The 23,439-nt window shown below is 38.9% G+C and overlaps 1 protein-coding gene across 3 annotated transcripts in view; it reads right to left on the bottom strand.

The window, feature by feature from the left end:
- Positions 1–7,746: 7,746 nt before the first annotated feature.
- SSBP4 (single stranded DNA binding protein 4) overlaps positions 7,747–23,439 on the bottom strand; it is a 735,140-nt gene continuing 719,447 nt past the window's right edge. For all 3 annotated transcript variants that reach the window (XM_073595915.1, XM_073595931.1, XM_073595924.1), the window contains 5 exons: positions 22,708–22,778; positions 19,393–19,471; positions 13,547–13,575; positions 10,689–10,790; positions 7,747–8,807 (listed from right to left, as the gene is read on the bottom strand). In XM_073595915.1, coding sequence (XP_073452016.1) covers positions 8,778–8,807; positions 10,689–10,790; positions 13,547–13,575; positions 19,393–19,471; positions 22,708–22,778 — 311 coding nt within the window. In that variant the 3' untranslated portion in view covers positions 7,747–8,777. The remainder of the gene's footprint in view (positions 8,808–10,688; positions 10,791–13,546; positions 13,576–19,392; positions 19,472–22,707; positions 22,779–23,439) is intronic.

Below are 23,439 nucleotides of genomic sequence, written 5' to 3'. Positions count from 1 at the left end.
ATGGGCCTCTATAAGATGGTATCTCCTAGGGTCTTGGATCGTTGAGCACAGCAGTATATCCTACATGGAGCGTACCTGACCCCTTTTCATCTAGATACTGCTACACTCATAGTCCACTATGCCCACTCTGATCTAACACATTATGCACCTTTTACAATTTACTATGGGCATTCCCAATAACACAGGCGATTTTGGCTTCAGATAGTCTGATTCCTGCATGACCAAATGGGTTCCCCATTCACTCTACATCCTAAAAAATGTTTACGTGGTTTTTCCCTTATCCTGATGCTGACAAACCTTATTTAGAGCCCTTTCACACTGAGGCGGTTTGCAGGCGCTATTGAGCTAAAAATAGCGATTGCAAACCGACCTGAAAGTGCAGCTGCTTTGTCTCCAGTGTGAAAGCCCCGAGGGTTTTCACACTGGAGCGGTGCGCTAGCAGGATGGTAAAGAAAGTCCTGCTAGCAGCATCTTTGGAGCGGTGAAGGAGCGGTGTGTATACCGCTCCTGCCTATTGAAATCAATGGGGCACTGTGGCTATCGCTACTTGAGTTATCTCCCGCTTGACTCCCTCTGTCTTAAATTGTGTATGTGTATTCTGTGGTTCCCCGTACTGTATATACACCTCCTCTTTACTGTTTCTATTTTTATTAAGCCATTTTGTTTTTGTATATTGTTACATGCATTGTACCATGTCCGCTTCAAGTGTGCTATGTACACATAACACATACTATGACTTGTTTCCATTGAACACTGTTCCAGCCTCAATGATCTAGCACTTCTTCACCTTGTTGCAAACATCTACACTGAAGTATGTCAAGTTTGCTTTCACTGTAATGTAATGCAATGTTTGTTGTATATGCAACTTTTTTCAATAAAGACCTTATTTTCATTATTATCATGGTAAAGAAAATGGGCCAAAGCCATTAGGGTATACTGGTTCCATGAACGGGTATACTTGGTCACCAACAATGTTTAGGTAGATCATGCATGTCAAAGTAACAGCCACATGAATGGCAGGACCAAGGTTTTCAAGCAGAACATTGTCCAAAGCACCACCCTGCTTGTCTTCTTCCCACACTGCATCCTGGTGCCATTTCTTCCACATGGAAGCGACGCACATGCACCCGGCCATCCACATGATGTCCATTTCTGATATTCATGTGCCCATTGTAGGTATGGCTGTGGACACGGGTCAGCATAGTGTGCATCGCTTTGCCAGGATTGTCAAGTACCCAGGGCACCAAGAGCTCTCCAGAAGGACCCTTGCAGCTACACCCCCACTCCAGGAGCTGGAGGAAGTGAAAGACAGCATATTCCTGCTGAGCTATGGCCCCCTCTGCTCAGCTAGAGTCTAGCAGGAACTGGCAGAAGGAAGGCTGTTACCCAGTGGTTGAGAGCTACTGCTGCACTAGATAATAGCAGATATATTGTTTGTCATGTAAAACTGGTAGGAGCATGTTCAGTCATTGACTGATATTTGTAAACCAGAGAGAATCCAGATAGTGCCCCCAAAATCCGATCTCCAAACCATGTGTCTTACATTCTGCTTGCCTTTCTTTCTATGTCTGTGGTGTTGGTTTCAGTGAACATGGATATACTGAGCGTATTTGAAAATCAAAAAGTGAAAAGGTAGCTTAAAGTGTGTGTACTTTAAATTACTGGGTACAGACAATTTGGGTAATAAATTGCATAATTTTCAGTAGACTCATGATGCAGCTGATATTTTCAGGTGTATCCTTCTAATCTCCCACCCACCTGGACCATTTTGATCAGAGTTATGGTTTAAAATAAAAATCAATGAAATAAATGTACCTGCATAATAGAAGAGTCCAAGCAAATGTATGAAAAAAATCAAATTACATTTATTGAAGCAGTTTTTTTTTTGTTTTAATAAGCAACTTTTGCTCTAAAGAATTTTTTACAATATAAAGAACATACAAATGACATATATATATATATATATATATATATATATATATATATATATTTCCTACACAGAACAACTAAAATCTAGGACTGAATTCTAACCCTACAAGCATAATACAAAGCAGGCTCTGTAAGAGAATGCTTTATATTGCAAATACTGTCATATCATATAAAGAACAAATAACAGTACATTTTTACTTTTTTGTCTTTTAAATCCTGTCCTAATGTTACAGTATTTTACATCACACTAGAATTACGCAGACATTGCAGGAGAAAAAAAAATAAAAGTATAAAAATTAATAATAGGAAGGATGTGGGTTTGTTATTAGCATGATTCTGTACAAAGTTGCTTTGAGATACAATAGAAAAAAATCAAATAAAACAACAAAACAAGCACAAACATCTTTTGCAATGAGGTCCTTTATGTGTAGAAAAAAAGGAAAAAATCCTTTGTAAGACAGTTAAATGTGTCCCTGTTTGTGATCCTGTACAACACCCCATGTCCTTGCAGGCTCTGAAGAAGGATGAGAAGATATATATGTATATATATATATATATATATATATATATATATATACACACACACGTTCCTTCAACAGCTTGTAGGTCTCTGTGGTTTCAGCCTTGAAGGAGTTAACATGCCCAGCTTAAACATTTCACAGTGGTATTGTAGAAATAAAACATTGTAGACTTGTGATAACCTTAAAAGAAAAAGACAATAGGGATTTTGCTCTGTTTTGGGGGTTTATTCTCCTGCTTAAAATAGAAATGTAACTATTCTTTTAAAGCACTACTTCTGCCCTTGCTGGGAAATGTACCTACTGTACCGCCATGACATAGACAGCCGTGGGACAGTAAGCAATAGTTATTGATATTGCTACAGCCACTAGCTGTCTGGCCAAACAGTTGCAGCCTCCAGTGAGTGGATCTAAGTATGGGAGGGCAGCAGTAGTACTATGGCTATTGTTACCTCCCCTCCTTGTGCATGGATAAAAATCTGTAATTTATGGAAAAGCCTGGGAGTGTAATGTAAAAGTTATACAAATACTAACTGGAATAATATCTAACTGCTATGCTAGTTTGGCAAATTTTCCATGGTGCTGCATGTAACAACTATTACACCTCTAGAATCGCAGCAGATCTCAGGACTGTACCATGGTCTGTATGCTTTAATGTTTTGTTTCATCCAGATCGCTTTAAAAGTTTTAGCATTTTTCTAAGAACACCTGATAATTGGCATGTTTAGCTTCTGCGCTATTTGTCTTGTGTGCACTTACCTTTGTTCTGCAAGATAAAATGTTATTAGGCTATTTCTTATTCAGGTCGAATGTTATTTCTTCATAAAAAATAGAGTAGTTCGGGAAAATACAGAATTTTTGACCATTACATAGAGCTGACATAAAAAAAAAAATTTCTTATGATCATCAGCTCCATTTATTGGTCATAATGTAGTATTCTCCTCATTTACTCCATTCTGTATGACAAAAACATTTAACCTGTAGAGAATATAGAATAATAACATTCATTTTTGCCCCCATTCACAAGGAACGAATGAAGTTTGACAAGTCACAAAGTTCTGTGAATTTTTTTTTATAAATACACCACTTAGGGTTCAATTCACTAAAAAATACACGTGTTGTTTTTGTTGATGTGGGCTGTTAACATTTATCATAAAAAATGTTTTTTAAGTTAAAGTTACTATACCAGGTTTTTGATTTTTGCAGTATTTTGTATGTAATGTCAATTCACAACAATTATTAAAGGATTTTTACTCCTCAAAATACTGCGAATGCTAGCTGGCGATAATTGTGAGGTATTTATCGTGGAGAGTAGTAAGTTGAGCCATTTTTGGTGGAGATAAAATATTGATTCATGAAAAGAATATATGAGTAATATAAGATTGCAGTTGTTAAATAACTATTTTAAGGCAAACAAATAATTGCACACCTATGCAGTAATCTGGTAAGTGAACTGAGCATTTTGATGACAAAATTATTGTTCGTTAAATTGATGAACGCCATTTAATATAACCCATTAAGTTCTGTGAATCAACCCTTAAAGTGACAGTCATGAAAAACGTTTGGGAACCTTCATTGCTGACCTCTCCTTTGAGAATTTTAGCTCCCTGTCTGTCATGCTTGTGTGATAGCTTCAGTGTTGTCTGAGGCTTTGACTTAGATATGTAAGTCCGTGACTCAAAAGTACTATAGTAAGACATGGCTAGACAACTTGCATTTTCCAAAGAATGGCAGCAACTGCAGCTCACATACATTTCTAATGACAAAGTACTGTATGTATTATAACATGTTGAAGCATTTAAAACCTGTATAATTGCTGCAAGAGCAATATCAGATTGTGGCATTCTATTTAAAGAAGTAAGCCAGTAGTGATAAGTAGTATGAGTTGGTTGGCCTGTCTTAAAGGGCATTTTTATACATTTCATGACCACATATAAACAGAATATTCAAAACACACCGGTGACCTCTGTCTTTGTGTGTCCCTCTCACTAATGCCCCATACACACAATAGGATTTTCTGACGGAAGATGTTCTATGGGAGCTTGGTGTCGGAAATTCCGACCGTGTGTAGGCTCCATCGGACATTTTCCATCGGAATTTCCGTCACACAAAATTTGAGAGCTGGTTCTCAAATTTTCCGACAACAAAATCTGTTGTCGTAAATTCCGATCGTGTGTACACAATTCCGACGCACAAAGTTCCATGCATGCTCGGAATCAAGCAGAAGAGCCGCACTGGCTATTGAACTTCATTTTTCCCAGCTCGTCATACGTGTTGTACGACACCGCGCTCTTGACGTTCCGAATTTCCGAAAAGATTTGTGCAACCGTGTGTATACAAGACAAGCTTGAGCCTCCATCCGTCAGAAAAAAAACATGGATTTTGTTGTTGGAAAATCCTATCATGTGTAAAGGGCATAAGGATTTGTCAAGCGTGAAAATTCAATCTACTGCAGAGCTCAAATCCCAAATTAGGACAAACTGTAAAAGATGCCTGTACCTAGAGCAATTACCATTAGAACACGGGTCTCTAAACTATGGCCTGAAGGACACATCCAGCCAGCTTTAAGATCTTATCTGGCCTTCAGTTAAAGATCAGAGGCGCGTCCCCAATGACCAATGACTGAGGGTTCAGGACAGCAAAGGCTGCCTATGGTCTCTGCTTCTCCCATCAACATCCTAGATACTAATGATATGCTTGCCCCAGCAAGGGGGACTCTGATGTAAGGGGGCTTTCGAGGGACCTTGAAATAAGGGGGAATGCAATGGGGACCCCAATGTAAGAGGAGAATCTGATGGTGACTCTGAAGTATGATGGGACCCTGATGAAAGAGGGACTCTGGTGGGTACCCTCATGTAAGGGTGGACTCATTTATGGAATCATTTATAAAACTGTCTTTTTTTGGCCCATAAATATTTGTAAAATATAAGAAGTGGTCCTTATAATGAAAAGTTTGTAGACCGATGTACTAGAACCCTGGAAATAAGTGGAAGCTCCATCTATATCCTATGTAATTAGAAAAATATCTTTAATTTATAAAATTGAGAAATGTGTTCAGAGTTTCCCAATAATCCTGCTCAATTTTAATACATGTGCAGACAAATCTATGTTATTTTCTCTGTGGTTAATTACATACCTACGTTCTATGGTTCATCATCATTATCTAGATTATTAGTTAGACTATTCTAATTTTGCAAAGGGTTTATGTTAAAAAGCTGTGACTTGGGGGAAGAGGGCAGGTTTAGTAAATTTGTTTAGATTTATTTGCTAATATTTGTCCTATATTATTTGTCTAGAGGTGGTTCTTTGTTAGTACTAACACACATTAGGAACCACTTGATTCAACCAAGTCACAACACAAGTAGATGTGACTGCCTGGAAGACACAAGCATGGGTATTACAGAGACAGGAAAATTTTTCAACATCAGTACTTATGTGATAAAAATAAATGTGAAGAAAAAAACAAGTAATACTATATATTTACAGCGTTACCACAAAATCCTCTGTATTTTATTATTTTGACTTCCTAGAAGAAAAATGTTCCTGAAGGAGACAGGGAGACTGTCACTGCTGAATTCTTCTTCTGAAAATTCTAGTTGAGTGGCTGCCAATGTGACCCTTTTGGTGGAATATGTAAATCGAAACACTGATCTAGAACAAGTGTGCAGGGAAGGACTTCTCCCTATACTCTTTCTTCATCTGCTTACTTGTTTCAGGACACTGACTCAGAAACTGATCAATAGCAGACCTACATTTCTCTTAGGAAAGGTTTACTTTAAGACCAGATGCCAGATTATTATTATTATTACAGCCACATTACACTTTAAGTCAATAAAGTACCTGTCTATCTAGCTCAGGCTTTTTCAACTTTTCCAACACAGAGGAACCTTTGAAATAACTTTCTGGTCCCAGGGAACCCCTGCTAAAAATGACTCTAGCTACAACTCATAATACATTTGTGTGATGGTCAGTGGGAAGATTGCCCCTTACACTTATGGTTATTTGGAAGATTTACCCCCTTACAGTTAGCAAAAAAGGTGCCAGTAGGATCTTATCCGAGGGGCAGAAATTGCTCAGAGCTCAAAGAACCCCAAGCAACCTCTGGAGGAACCCTGGTTGAGCAACCCTGATCTAGCAACAAATCCAATGCAAGGATGTGAGATACGAGTATCTTCACCTACACTAGATAGCATTGCAAAAACGACCCGAAACATATAATCTAGTTTTGGCTGGGCGCAGGTAAGTTAAATCACTACCTTCTTATATCAGACATTTATTATAGTTGTAAATCTTCCTCCTGTGGTTTTTGTGTCTTTGTCCCTCCAACCAAGGCTAAAAGAAGGTACTACTTCCTCATAGTAGATCCATAGTTATTCTTTGTTATAATTATGGTAAATTTACCAGACAACGTGTCACCATTATTTGGCTTTGTAAAGTCCATGCTCACTGGACAAAAGATATAATGTAATCCATGCTGTAAATCAAAAGATGCCAGAGTGATGTAATCGTTTTGAGTGGAGCTGACCTTTAATTCCTTTTCAGTTTGGTTATTTTGTAGAGAACCAACAATAACATCAGATATGAGTTACCAGTGAAAGACTGACAATTTAGCTGAGCTATGATCCAAGCGGGTCACTGCCACAAAACTGCTCCTATGACATGACTCTTTCTATTTCTTTTAAATCTTTACCAAGTAAAATCCAATATCCCTTTCACGCGGCAGTTCGAACAGCCCCCCACCTTTAACGTTTAGGCTGATCTGAACAGAGGCTCAAAGTTAGTCTATGGGCAGACATATTTAAATGGATGCACATCCATTTATATTTGATTACCTCCGAATCCATCTGGCTCCAAAAATGGTCTTTTCCTATTTTTTTTTAACCTAAATGTGATGAATCAGAGGTAAAAGGATAAAAATGGATTTAAATGGAAGAGAAAAACTGAATGGACATGGATGTCACAAAAGTAACACCCACTCTGTTGTGCCCCGTGGGGATGTGTGAAAAGATTGGAACAGACCCCTGCCCATGTGAAAGGAGCCTAAAAAAAAATCATATTTAATCAATTCCATTCTCCATTCCCAATATAGATAGGGGTCCTATAAAGTAAATTTACAAAATGCCAAAACTGCAGTTTTACAATTTTGCTTTTACTATTGCGTACCGGCTTAAACTGTTGCTTCTGATTTGCAAAATGAATACATGGACATCTCTCTTTTTCTCTGATATGTATCCTCTGCAAACCTGTTTACATTATTATAATCTTTTTTTTTTATATCTAGAAGCTCTTCTACTGTAGAGAGTGATTATGTTTCTTCATTTTGTTTGATGAGGTCTGCATTCCGAAACTGTTGCCCCATTGAAACATATACAGTATGTACATTGTAACAATTCCTGATACTATGAAACTGTGAATGGTCCAAAAAGACACAAAGTGAAATTTGGGAAATCTGATGCTTATGGAAAAAAATAGATTCCTTTTGTTTCCTTTTACACTGTACGGTAAAAAAAAGACATGAACTGACAAAAATCCCCCTGGTAAATGCATTACACAACAAGATCTCATTCTGTACACAGCAATTTAAAATCTTATTTTTTTTCCTTTCATATAGAAATGTCTATTTATCTTGTTCTCAGAATATACTGGCCAAGTGAAAGAGGCATAAAATACAGAGTTCCATTTTGTTCTAGGGGTTTCACATGGCTGGTTTTTGGGGCCTGCAGGGACGTCACAGGGCAATCGTGTACAAAGGTTTTCTTCTTATGGACACTTTAACGCTTTAAAGTACTTTTCACACTAAAATGGAGGTAAGACAATAAGAGTTTGAGTATCCTTATGATCCAGTATTTATTCTTAATAAATAAAATTCAAAACTTGCATGTTTGTGGCTTTAACCTCTTCAATGTTAGAAGGACATATCTCTTACGATGCAAAGGAATTTCCGACTATAGTGTTGAAATCCTCCAAATGCTCCTTCTTGGAAGCAAAGCTGTCTTTCTTGATCAATTTGGATGTCCAGCTAAATGGTCATTTGAAAAGTAGGCTTCACACATTGTGTTAGTAAAGGCCCTCTTGTCACTGCAGTCCGGGATTTGGTAGAAAAGTAACAAAGAATATCACAGAAGTGTGGATGAAATGTCCTCTGTGCACACTGCTGTTCAACAGGTAGAAGTCACTGTAGAAGTCCAGTCCAGCCATTTGCTCTGTACAATATGCAGAGGAGCCTCTGAGTAAGTACTTTCCTGCTTTTAAATATACAACTAATTTGTAATCCTTACTGCTTGGACAGTGATAGTCCTGCGCTGGAGAGGCTTAATCCATTGGTGTTTATCACACGCTCATTGTCATGCTGGGTGAGTACTGTGGAAAGAGAAAAATAAGTCAAATACAAAAGTTGCATCTGGAAATGGCCAATACGGAGAAAACCACTCTTGTTGGCTGAGCACAAATTCATTTCATTGTTTCACATGGGGATATTGAGGAATTATAATCAAAAGGCCAGGAGGATTTATCAACATCAATAGATTCGTTAATCAAAATGACATACCTTTAAAATAAATTTTATGTTCTAAATTAATAAAGTGAACTGCACATATTAATGTGTTAGGCTGGTCTTAAAGTGATTGTAAACGATCACCTTATAAAACAACTCATTCAGTTTAAAATAGAAATGAAAGGCAAAACATTTTGTATAGATATAAAAAAAAATATATAAATACTTTTTCCCCCCTTTTTTATTAGTGAGAGGGGAGAGGAGAAGCAGCAGCACACTGAGCTTCCCAGTGAATGTCTGTGCAGCGGGGGATTGTCAGGACAAGTCTAATCATTGGAGGAGAGTACACTGAGTTCCCAGCATAGCTGGAGAACTGACCACGGTGTGCTCTCCTGCTTAGTGTGGTCAGTTTTTAATAGGAAAGCAAAGGGACTGCCAGGAATACCAGGGATTTCACATAAAGGAAGCAATACAAAGAGGACAGGATACTTTCTCATACAAGTACATGATACAATAGGCACATATCAGGAATATTATGTGTTGTGGTAACAAAAGCTTTAAAGCGGAGTTCCACACAAAAATGGAACTTCCACTTTTCGGAACCCTCCCCCCCTCCGGTGTCACATTTGGCACCTTTCAGGGGGGAGGGGGGTGCAGATACCTGTCAAAGACAGGTATTTGCATCCACTTCCGGCATAGACTCCCACGGGAGTCTATGCCTCTTCCTGTCGCTGTCTCCTGGGAAACACACAGGTCCCAGGAGATAGCGGGGACCAGTTATGATGCGCAGCGCGACTCGCGCATGCGCAGTAGGGAACCGGGAAGTGAAGCCGCAACGCTTCACTTCCTAATTCCCTCACCTAGGATGGCGGCGGCAGCTGCGGAGAACCGAGCGGGTTATCGACGTCGGCTGCCGACATCGCTGGATGCTGGGACAGGTAAGTGGCCATTTATTAAAAGTCAGCAGCTGCAGTATTTATAGCTGCTGGCTTTTAATATTTTTTTTTTTAGGTGGACTCCCTCTTTAAGTTTTTATATCTGAGTGTACCTATTTAGAACACTGTGGCCCGGTGGCTTCGCAGATCCTCAATGAGGTATATAATATTGGCTCTGCAATGTAAGGTACTGTATATTATTGCTTGTCTGCCATTTCTATACATCTTTCTAGATCAGGATTACTACATAGTAACTGGGCGGTTTTCACAGAAATATTAACAAAATGAAATTGAGTTGCTGGAATTTGCAAAGAGCTAAGGGACATTTGGGTATGCTACCAAAAAAACAAAAAGCGAAAAAACAAAAACAAAAAAACACTTGTTCGTAATAAAGGTAATGCTATGCTACATAGTTACATGGAAATCGAATTACATTTGCATTATATGGTGGCCATACACAGAATCGTTTTATTTACATAGATGTACATACAAATAAGTATTATATATACAGTATCATCTTGATAGCTTTAACATTTTATTGGAAATACCATGCATCATACACTTAATAGTCATATTGAGTTATCTACTTTCCTACGATCAGTCTTTTTGCCCCAACCAATCCGAATAATTATGATTACATCTATCTTTTTCACTCTAAATCAATCAAAGACACTGCACTGCTTGTGTCTTTTAGATAATTCTTAGATGCAATCATATTATCTGATTCTGTAAAGAAATGTGTCAAATGAATGTACTGAAAGAAAAAAGTTATTACAATTGTTATCCTGATAACTAGAAATATGAAATCCTTACGCTTTCGCTTTGGAAGGGGTTTAAGAAGTTCCCGGTCATCTCTCCATCATCACGAGGCGTTCCCGGAGGGTTGTTCATCCCTGCCATGTTATTTGGAGAGTTCTACAAGTGATGCAGAATGTGAATTAGGAATGAATTAGAAATAAAAACATTTGGGCTGTCACATGTCTATACATGACCCATGTGGTCATTTTTTAGCACACTTGAATAAATGCTGTTTCTATATTCTCAGACTTTGATAAAAACCAACAAGTTATAGCAGACAATATACACTCATCGGCCTCTTTATTAGGTACACCTTGCTAGTACCAGGTTGGACCCCCTTTTGCATTCAGAACTGCCTTAATTCTTTGTGGCATAGATTCAACAAGGTGTTGGAAACATTCCTCAGAGATTGTGGTCCATATTGACATGATAACATCACGCAGTTGCTGCAGATTTTTCGGCTGCACATCCATGATGCAAATCTCTCATTCCACCACATCCCAAAGGATTGAGATCTGGTGACTGTGGAGACCATTGGAGTAAATTGTCTCATCTCAAACTCATTGTTTTGTTCAAGAAACCAGTGGTGAGATGATTTGTGCTTTGTGACATTGTGCATTATCCTGCGGAGAAGTAGCCATCAGAAGATGGGCACACTGTATTAATAAAGGGATGGACATGGTCAGCAACAATACAGGCAGTCCCCGAGTTACGAACGGGTTAGGGACTGCCTGTTTGTTCTTAAGTCGGATTTGTTCGCAAGTCGGAGTTTTCCCCTGTTTTCTGATGTCGTTTTCCGATGTTTTGTGATGTTTTCCGATGTGGCCGCCGACGCCACCTCCCGTTCGTAAGTAGGAGTCGTTCGCAAGTCGGAGGTTCGTAACTCGGGGACCTCCTGTACTCAAGTAGGCCGTGGCATTTAAACAATGCTCAATTGGTACTTGGGGGCCCAAAGTGTGCCAAGAAAATATCCCTCACACCATTTCACCACCACCAGTCTAAACCATTGATGCAAGGCAGGATGGATCCATGCTTTCATGTTTCTTACGCAAACTTCTGACCCTACCATCTGAGTGTTGCAGCTGAAATCGAGACTCATCAGACCAGGCAATGTTTTTCCAATCTTCTATTGTCCAAATTTGGTGAGCCTGTGCAAATTATAGCCTCAGCTTCCTGTTCTTAGCTGACAAGAGTGGCACCGTTGTGGTCTTCGGCTGCTGTAGCCCATCTGGCTCAAGGTTGGATGTGTTGTGCATTTAAAGATGGTGTTCTGCATACCTTGGTTGCAAGGAGTGGTTACTTGAGTTACTATTGCCTTTCTATCATCTCAAACCAGTCTTCCTGTTCTCCTCTGGCTTCTTTGACATCGACAAGGCATTTTCGTCCACACAACTGCCACTCACTGGATATTTTCTCTTTTTTAGATAATTCTCTGTAAACCCCCAGAGATGGTTGTGTGTGAAAATCTCAGTAGATCAGCATGTTTTGAAATACTCAGACCCGTCTGGCACCAACAACCATGCCACGTTCAAAGTTACTTAAATCCCCTTTCTGCCCCATTCTGATGCTCAGTTTGAACTTCAGCGAGTCGTCTTTACCACATCTAGATGCCTAAATGCATTGAGTTGCTGCCATGTGATTGACTGATTAGCAATTTGTGTTACCAAGTAATTAAACAGGTGTACCTAATAAAGTGGCCAGTGAGTGTAGGTATCCTGTACTAACTTTCCCTGGGCTCCAACTCCAGATCCAAAGAATTTCTTGCTTTTTCTGTGTGTGGGGAAATACTTGTCCCTTTTCTATGCATTCCACATTACAGTGCTAGGTCTCCATACAGAGGCCCTCACACAACGTATGCGTGTTTGTATATGCGTGTGTCTTTAGGGGTAGGGGTAAGAACACACACACATAGCTATGTGTAAGTTTACAATTTATCAATAAGTCATGTGTACAGAAAGATTATTGTGCCTCCTATACAGCAAAAACGTTGCTTTGCTTACCATGGGCAAATTACAGATTAACTTTAGTTAGAACTGTACAAAACGTTTTGCTTTTCTGGCAATGGATCACTGGTTGGGCTAGCTGCCACCGATTCAGTACTAAGGATGTATCATAGAGAGGAGGCAGTGCAGTCAGCCATAGGTGTGCCCGGGGGGTGTGCCGGGTGTGCCTGGGCACAACCTAATCACCCCATGTGGCGCAGATTCCCCAAAACCCCATAACAGGGCTCCTAAAATTTTTTTTTTAAATAATAAAAAAATTAAAATAAATACCTACTGACACCATCCACTGCCCTACTGAAACCAACCTCTGCCCTAATGACAAGTCTACTGCTCTACTAACACTGTCCATGTTTTAATACATTTGGGGTGCACACCCTAATGCAATAGGCTGCGCACACCTATGCAGTCAGCACAACATACTGATAGCAATACCTGATTTTTTATTTTTCTATAGGCACAGAGAAAGTATTGTGGCTTTATTAATCCTTCCACTATAGATGTGTGATAAAGATTTGTTTTTAATGGAAACTGTATGGAGAGAAATAAGGATGTCATCATTGCTGACTTCCTTCTGGAAATGTTTATTGCTTGGCTGTCTCTGGCTTTAATATATTGAATTAATAATCTAGGACAAGCAATGGAGTCATATTGAAATCAGACCTCCTGAACTATATTGATGAATTTGTTCTGATCCAGAAAGTATTAAAGCCATTGGGTTATCATGACAGCCAGGCACCAAGCATTTTCAGAAAGAGAGTCCCTTTTTACATTTATGATTCTAGTTAACTGTACATTTGCAGTATTATTTAACACAATTTAATTGCAAGCTTAAAAAATATGAAAGGACAAAAATGTCATTTTTTACATTACCTTTGGCAACACATCCATGTCTCCAGAGCCTGAAACAGAATGATAAATATTTTAGTTGTTTCTATTTAAATAAATAGTATGCTGTGTTTAAATTGTGCATTATTGCAGAATATAATTTAGCTGATTAGTAAATGTAATTACATCAGAATATGCTGATAAAACCTAGTAAGGGATGCTATTTAGACTGCTTGCCACTAGATGTCACAGTTGCACTGCTTCTTATTTGGGTTGTATCTCTTTACTGAGTTTGGTATAGTTTTTTTGTTTCTATTTTTTCCTTTATTTTCATAGATCACGTGGTTATCTACACTTCTTACCATATGGTTGAGTTCCATTATTATTACATCAAGTGTTCATTTCACAACTTATTATAGTTTATTTGTTTTTCATTTAGCCCTGTATCTTAATTATTGTCTCACATTTTATTTACTGGATAATATTAATTGATGTGGCGCTTTACTTTTATTTGGCTGACTATTTTGTGGGATTTCTTTAAGAAGTGATAAGATGTGTCTTCATTTTCAAGCACGGAGGGTGCTTGATCTATTTGAGAATATAGATCAAGCCCTAAGGTGAGCTGCCACCCCCACAATAAGATTGCAACATGTGGTGGATATTATTAGTGTTGGATCCAGTGGATGACACATTAAAGAGGAACTGCAGTCTGCTCACATAATTTGTAGTAAAAACATCTTTGCCATTCTGAAGCTTCCCTCCAACCATTTTGCGTATTATTTTATATATACTGTGATTCTGTACTTGCCAAATATGCTGCAGAAATCTCCCTCCACTGAGTCTGGCTGCAGCCATTCTAACTATGGGCAGCTGAAGCTGCTGCCTGTTCACTTCCTGGATTTACACAGACACACAGGGGCACACCTCCAGCACTGCAGCTCTCACTGTCCCTCTTATGACTCACCCCCCCCTTCTTGGCAAACTCTCATCAGAGAGAGAGCTGTGCATGATGTTATAAGCCTAGGCTTTTTACCAGACAAGAAAGAGGAAGTGGGTTGTATAAGGTATTTACTGGCGGAATAAAATTTTTTTACTATTCAAAACAACAAGGGCAGAAGATTTAATAGAAAGATGAAAAAATAACCGAAGGTCCGCTTTAACTAAAAGTGAAAAGCAAACATCGGAATATACATGCATAAGGACTTTATTTGGGACTACATAATCATTATCTAATTTTCACAGCATATTAATTTATTGAACATCTACATATCCCACATATCCCTTGGATTGTTTGACACGTTTATTAATACTGTACAGAGCCTTGAAAAAGTATTCATACCCCTTGAAATTTTCCACATTTGTCATGTTACAACCAAAAATGTAAATGTATTTTATTGGGATTTTATGTGATAGGCCAACACAAAATAGCACATAATTGTGAAGTGGAAGGAAAATTATAAATCATTTTCAAAATATTTGACAAATAAATATGTGAAAAGTGTGGCGTGCATTTGTATTCAGCTCCCTGAGTCAGTACTTTGTAGAACCACCTTCACTGCAATTACAGCTGCAAGTCTTTTTGGGTATGTCTCTACCAGCTTTGTACATCTAGAGCGTAACATTTTTGCCAATTCTTCTTTGCAAAATAGCTCAAGCTCTTTCAGACTGGATGGAGAGCGTCTGTGAATAGCAATTTTCAAGACTTGGCACAGATTCTCAATTGGATTTAGGTCTGGACTTCGACTGGGCCATTCAAACACATGAATATGCTTTGATCTAAACCATTCCATTGTAGCTCTGGCTGTATGTTTAGGTTTGTTGTCCTGCTGGAAGGTGAACCTCCGCACCAGTCTCAAGTCTTTTGCAGACTCTCTAAGATTGCCCTGTATTTGGCTCCATCCATCTTCCCATTAACTCTGACCAGCTTTCCTGTCCCTGCTGAAGAAAAGCATCCTCACAACATGATGCTGCCACCATGTTTAATGTTGGGGTTGGTGTGTTCAGGGTGATGTGATTCTTCTACCTGGTCTGTGGATTTCTGCAGCTCCTCCAGAGTTACCATGGACCTCTTGGCTGCTTCTCTGATTAATGTTCTCCTTGCCCGGCCTGTCAGTTTAGGTGGACGGCCATGTCTTGGTAGATTTGCAGTTGTGCCATATTCTTTCTATTTTTGGGTGATGGATTGAACAGTGCTCCGTGATATGTTCAAAGCCTTCATGATGCAGTATTTATACTGAGATTAAATTACACACAGGTGGACTTTATTTGCTAATTAGGTGACTTCTAAAGTCAATTGGCTCCACTAGATTTTAGTTAGGGGTAGCAGAGTATAGGGGGCTAAAAACAAATGCATGCCACACTTTTCAGATTCAAGAAATGGGGAGAGAGGTCAGCATCAAGGAAAAAACACAACATACAGAAGTACCAACATCCCTGGAAATAGTGAACAAGAAATTTTGAGAGAGTGGGACTTTAAAGGTACGTCATATACAAGACAAAAACAATTAAAAAAGTATAAATCATTTATTTAAAATACACAGAGTAAAAATATGTCTACAGTTGCAATCATAGTCCTGGGTATGCACACCTAACCTAACCCTGACCAAATGAGAGAACTGAAGTCACATAGATAATATTCCTACGTCCTGGAGTTTCAACATGTTTCGCCGAAGTTGCTTCTTCAGGAAAAGGACAGGGGTATTCGATCAATGAATATTAAAAAACAGCAAACTGTGCACAACCTTATGTGTTTAAAGAAGAAACACAAAAATTAACACATTGCAATACAATAAATTTAACAAAATATAGCACTATACATACTTGGTCCACATGGTCCACCAAGCAAAGGAATACCCCCACCTAGACCCCAAGGGAGGATGAGGGAATAGAGAGAGAAGAGAAGTAAAAAAAAAAACCAAACAAAGCCCAATCCCCATACCTCAAAAATGGGTCCTGGAGTGAGCACGGTTGGGAAGAAATCCCCCAACAGGCTTCAATACCTGCATCCAAAACCAGTCCACAATATGTCAGACTTCCCGTAGGGAGGGATGTAGTTTTTTGTTTAAACACAGAGATGAAAGTGCAGCAGTATCTGCAATAAATCATGCATCAAAATAAAATTGCATCATTTTAAGGATGGAGAGAGCACAGGTCCATAAGCAATATATTAATGAACTGTACTCACCACACTCCTGTTTCTTTATTACTGTGATATATATTACATATATATTATCACATTATCACATTATCTCTCCATCCTTAAAATGATGCAATTTTATTTTGATGCATGATTTATTGCAGATACTGCTGCACTTTCATCTCTGTGTTTAAATAAAAAACTACATCCCTCCCTACGTGAAGTCTTATATATTGTGGACTGGTTGTGGATGCAGGTATTGAAGCCCATTGGGGGGTTTCTTACCAACCGTGCTCACTCCAGGACCCATTTTTGAGGTATGGGGATTGGGCTTTGTTTGGGTTTTTTTTTTCTTCTCTTCTCTCTCTATTCCCTCATCCTCCCTTGGGGTCTAGGTGGAGGTATTCCTTTGCTTGGTGGACCATGTGGACCATGTATGTATAGTGCTATATTTTGTTAAATTTATTGTATTGCAATGTGTTAATTTTTGTGTTTCTTCTTTACACACTTAAGGTTGTGCACAGTTTGCTGTTTTTTAATATTCATTGATTGAATAATACCTCCGTCCTTTTTCCGATGAAGCCGCTTTGGCGAAACATGTTAAAACTCCAGGACGTAGGAATATTATCTATGTGACTTCAGTTCTGTCATTTGGTCAGGGTTAGGTTAGGTGTGCATACCTAGGACTATGATTGCAACTGTAGCCATATGTTTACTCTGTGTTCTTTAAATAAATGATTTATACTTTTTTAATTGTTTTTGTCTTATATATGACGTACCTTTAAAGTCCCACTCTCTCAAAATTTCTTGTTCACACTTTTCAGATATTTATTTGTAAAAAAAATTGAAAACCATTTATCATTTTCCTTCCACTTCGCAGTTATGTGCCACTTTGTGTTGGTCTATCACATAAAATCCCAATAAAATACAATTACGTTTTTAGTTGTAACATGACAAAATGTAGACAATTTCAAGGAATATGAATACTTTTTTCAAGGCACTGTATTCACAAAAGTTGTCTGATAGATGCACGGAGTGTTTGGCACTATAACATTTTAAACACGATTTATATTTTGATGCACTTTAATATCTGTATATATATGAATTTTAATGTATGAATTTTGAGGCACTGTATATGTGGATATATATGAACTTATAATACATAGCACGGAGGGCACTTTATAATATTGGAAGCACTTCACAGAATTGGAGCTGAATAGTACACATTCTGATTTTTGTTTTTATGACAGATTTACACAGTATCACTTTTGTATAAACAGATCAATTAAGACACATCTTATCAAGAAATTCCACAATATATTCAGCCAAATAAAAGTAAAGTGCCACATCAATTAATATTATCCATTTTTTTTTCATACATGTGGGGACACATAATGTCAATGTGCGCAGATGCATAATTTTAATTTACTTACCCCTTTACGTTAAACGGTAGCGTAAGGAATTTCATCTTATTAGACATTTCATTTTAAATTTTTTTTAAGAAAAGAATACTTTTGGCCCTCTCTAAAAAAGCCCCCTACAAATTGCAATATCAGATTTCAAGTTAATATACAATGCAGGATATAACAAAGCAAATACACATAGCATGAGCCCAGTATTACTTTAAGACTACATGCAGACAACCACAGACTTTACTGGTCATATAGGAAAGGTGTTTTTAGAAAAAAGGATCCTGCATAAAAGATCAGTAAAATGCTTGCCTTTAGATCCATTTTTTAAATGTATTCTGTAGTTCTATATCCTCCTGTTTTTTTTTTTTTTTAAATATTAGAGTGCAATGTTTACATCTATGCATATACGTTTACACACATTTACACTCGCAAGCTCAAAACATGCATGTCCTTGGATGCAAATTTTTAGATTTTTGGTTACAGATCTGAATGTATGCTTTTACACCTGTGTTCATGTCCCCATTGAAAACAATACACTTGCATTCAGATGCGTAATCAAAAACACTTAACATGCATTTTTATGCCCCTGGAAAAGATGCCTAAATTGTAGAAGCAAATTCTGGTGTTAAAAAAAAAATTATTATATAATGCTTTCCCCTTTCGCCCTATAATCGTGGTTGTTTTCAGTGTCCAGAAATAAAATAAAGCTGTATTAAACCCAAAACTAAAAATGTATTACATTGCAGCTTACCAATTCTCAGATGTGATGGCTGTATAAGTTTTCTTTTTTAGGCTTTTCCCCACCTGTTTTCACCCGGTGATCTGGCCAGTAACACACCTCCTATATTAGAGTTCCTAGACTCTGGATGAAGGAGCACGGGGGGCACCTTTGGACAGCAGACTTGTCAGTCTGGGGGGAGGTGAGTGTTAGATGAACTAGCAGATTTAACTGCATTAACAAAATGAAGCTAACCACCAGCTATAACTTTATAATCAGTTACAGTAGTTTTTTTTCTTTATGGAATAAAGGTTTTACACAAATAAAAGCTGATCATTGTAAGCATCTCTACCGGGGTTAAAAGGTCATTCCCATCCCTGTAAACCAATATATCTAACAGAGAATTTGTTCTTTTGAAAAACAGCAGACTTACTGACTGGATCACTATATGAAATAGATGAAAGGTAGCCTAAAAAAAGAATTAATGGAGCCAACACATCTAAAAATTGGTAAGACACAATATAATAAATATTTGTTTTTTCATTTAATACTGCTCTAAGGCAGGTAAAACATTCTGTTACATAAACTTCAAATTCCTACAGACCGTTAAAAGCTAGGTGCTTACCTAGTGATCCATTCATATGATGAGGTTCCATTGCACCCATTGCTCCCATTGGGCCATCAGGACCTGGACCCATTGGAAACTACAAGAAAAGAAAGTTCAAAATCTCTTACATGTCATAACTTTATACTATTTAAAGTTATGAATATTTGCATAGTATAACATAGTATATTATTGTAGCACTACTACTATTGCAGGGGCCGCTGATTTTATTGGTTCTTTCCCAAACAGTACAGAGGCTGCCAGTCACCCATGCAACAGTCCATTCCCTCTGGCTCCAATTAACAGTCTAAACCAGTGATGGTGAACCTTGGCACCCCAGATGTTTTGGAACTACATTTCCTATGATGCTCAACTACACTGCAGAGTCCATGAGCATCATGGCAAATGTAGTTCCAAAACATCTGGGGTGCCAAGGTTCACCATCACTGGTCTAGGGGATATCCTTTTAAAGGGGTTGTAAAGGCAGAAGGTTTTTTTAGCCTAATGCATGTTGTGCATTAAGACAAAAAGCCTTCTGTGTACAGCAGCCTCCCCAGCTAATACTTATCTTAGCCCCATCTCTCTCCAGAGATGTCCACTAGTCCCTCGGCAGTCCGTGTCTCTCCTTCCTGATTGGCTGGGACACAGAAGTGGCGCCATTGGCTCCCACGGCTGTCAATCAAAGTCAGTTAGCCAATCAGGAGAGAGAGAGGGGGCAGGGCCGAACAGCAGCTCTGTGTCTGAATGGACACATGGAGCTGTAGCTCAGCTCGGGTGTTTGCTGTGGGGGCACTTAACAGGAGGGAGGAGCTGGAAGAGGAGGAAGAGGAGGAAGAGGAGGATCCAGGCTGCTCTGTGCAAAACCAACTGCAAAGAGCAGGTAAGTATAACATGTTTATTTTTTATTTTTTTATAACACCAGACTTTACAATCACTTTAAAGTTTATTGCTTGCAGAACTTCAATGAGAAGGGGAAGGAACTTGGCCTGGGTTACTTCAAAACGCTCAGAAACAGCAGTGTTTAAAGTACAGTCTTTCCTAACAGTAGAGATATTGATTAAGAACAGTCCAAGGCCCCGCAGCTGAAGACCAGGGGGCAAATTTTGGGTCTCCGGTTACCCTGCACTATTGGGAAACTATGAGTACCCAGTGTAGCATCCAGCACACAGTCACGTTTTCAGGGATTACCGTATTTATCGGCGTATAACACGCACAGGCGTATAACACAAACCTTCATTTTAAGAGGAAAGTTTCAGGAGAAAAACTTATTTTTTAAATAAACAACTTTGAAGCAAATTAAGGGTCAGTGCCCATAAATGCAGCCTGATTCGTGCCCATCTGCAGCCTCCCCATTTCCCATCAAAGTAGCCTGATCAATGCCCATGTGCAGCCTGATCAATGTCCATCTGCAGCCTGATCAATGTCCATCTGCAGCCTCAGTTCAGCCTGATCAATGCCCATCTGCAGCCTGATCAATGCCCATCTGCAGCCTGACCAATGTCCATCTGCAGCCTGATCAATGTTCAACTGCAGCCTCAATGCAGCCTGATCAATGCCTATCTGCAGCCTGATCAATGCCCATCTGCAGCCTGACCAATGTCCATCTGCAGCCCATCTCCCATCAATGCAGCCTGAACCATGCAGGAAATCACAGAGCCATCATCTCCTGTTTACTCGGCTCTCATTCGGCTTTCACTCAGCTCTCACACGGCTCTCACACACACAGTCCCGCCTCCGCCATTGGCATTGGACCAGCTCCTGTGATAGACAGAGCACTGCTCCAATGCGGGTTGCGGAGGCGGCACTGTGTGTGTGACGTGAGAGCCGAGGGAGAGCTGAGTGGGAGAGTAAACAGGAGATGAGGGCTCGGTGAATTCCGGCGGCGCTCATCCCCCTCCTTCCCCTCCGAGGTACACTATCGGCGTACAACACGCACCCGTGATTTGCCCCCTATTTTCAGGGGAAAAAATGTGTGTTATACGCCAATAAATACGGTAATTCAAAGTCACTACTCACACATCCCTAGGAAAGCTGCCTCCTCCTAGCTTACTCCGGACCCAAACCTGTGAGTGAGATGGTGCCTCTCAGGACCAGATCACTTGTGGTGTGGTTCTGCAGTCAGTTCTGACTTAAGGCCAAGTCCACTTGAGCCTTAAATCGTAGCACTTCTGTAGCCTCCTTGAACAGTTCAGTTCATGAGCTGCTGAGCAGCAACAGCCTCTGCACCTTTGAAAACCTCCTGGGGAGAAGGAACCCTGTTCTCCAGTGTCTTAGACTTTTTTCACACTCTTGCCTCCTACTAGACACTTCCCCTCTATGGATAGGCTGAAGCCTGAAAAACATTGAAGCTGGTTGATTTGAATCTCCTGCCTTATGCTCTAGAAGCTTCTTATAGAGGCAGAGAGGAGCATTCAAACTCCCAACACCTAAGACCCTGCACAGGCCAGAACAAATACACACTGCTCCCTGAGCCACAACTAAATTTGCCTAAGAACCTAAGCTAGGAGGGTGCTACATTGTATATATGTTTAACATATATTGTATATACAGTTTGTGTGGGTATAGTCATATATACATTAAGCTGATATAAACACGAGCAGAAGCAGCCCATCAAACCCTGAAAGATAATAATGTAAATTTCAATTTCATTTTTTTTTTGTTTGGTACAAAAATCTTTTTAAAAAATATATGCTTATTTTTCTTTATCAAGTAAATCAAGTAAATATAATAATATTTCATATTTATCACTTGAAGGGGGAGTAATACATTCTCCACCTCCACCTGATGTTAGCTTTTGAGCTAAAATTGACCTGAACAGCAACAACTTTCCTGTCTCCTAGCAGAGATAACACCACCCTGAATATTCAGTTCACTCAGACAGGCAAAAAGAATGCAGGCAGTTTTGGCTGTTCTATTACAGAGCCCAACATATGCTGCAAACTGAGTGTCAATGAAGCATCCAGTAATCCGTGATTATTAGTAAAATAAAGATTGTATACATATAGATAAACATGATATGAATCAAACATTACACTATAGTTTCCCTTTAACAATTTCTAAGTCCAAAATGCACATTCCTTTAGCTTTTTAAATACTCACTTTACATAAGTGGAATTGTGTAAAAAACATTGAAATTTGCTACAAAATTACTGCATTCTTGGTTCAAATTACATAAAGTCAGGACAATAGAAATATGGCAGCTGGCTTCTACGTCAGTGGCTATGACTGAAACAAGGCCAATGAATGACCTGGGTCACATTCGTATAAGAAAGTACTGAGGTTATGCAATGCTTTGGTTTTCCATCTTCTTCTTGGACACCAAAATCTTTTACTTACATTTGGTCTACTTCCACCCGGTCCTATTGGGTTCATCATTGTGTACATGTTCTCACTTGAGTTTGTTGAATCTACACAAAATTAGATGAAAAATACGGTTATACCACATCTCTTAGCAGGTAACATACAGTATGTTATTTTATACTATAGCTCACTGATAATGTGTAACCCAGAGTAGCTAGAATTCATGCAAATGCCTTATACGAAAATGCAGTATCAGTATGCATGTAGCTGTAACTATTTTGTGTATGCTTATATACAATGCATATCTAACTATTGATTCAGCTATGTAATCTGAGAGAGTGCAAGCAGCAGTAGAATGAATAATAAAGGCTTGAACACTCCAAAATCTTTAGAAAATCAGTTACTTAACTTTCCCCAGCCTCCATACTGCAGAGGGTGACATCACCATCCCCTAAATAAGATTCCAGAGAATGACAAGTAGCCCAAACCTTGAGGATCATCTTCTTCCAAAGTATGGGCTACACAGCATTCTAAGGGATCTCCATGGATGAATGTCACCCTTGCATAGGCACCACAGCAAAAGCATGTAACCTCCACCCCCCCTCCCAACAACACACATACACGCATAGATTTGTACATTTAGTGAAGCGTTGTAGCAAGTATAAGGTCAATTTAAATGTTAGGGTTATTGTTTAAGGCTAAGAGTTAAATGTTATCTTCCATTTAAAGGTTAGGTTTACAGCAACCCCTCACCCCTAAATTACATTT

The sequence above is a fragment of the Aquarana catesbeiana genome, linkage group LG01 (genome assembly GCF_042186555.1).
Source record: "Aquarana catesbeiana isolate 2022-GZ linkage group LG01, ASM4218655v1, whole genome shotgun sequence".
Taxonomy (NCBI): domain Eukaryota; kingdom Metazoa; phylum Chordata; class Amphibia; order Anura; family Ranidae; genus Aquarana; species Aquarana catesbeiana.
This window is presented reverse-complemented; position numbering and strand designations above follow the sequence as displayed.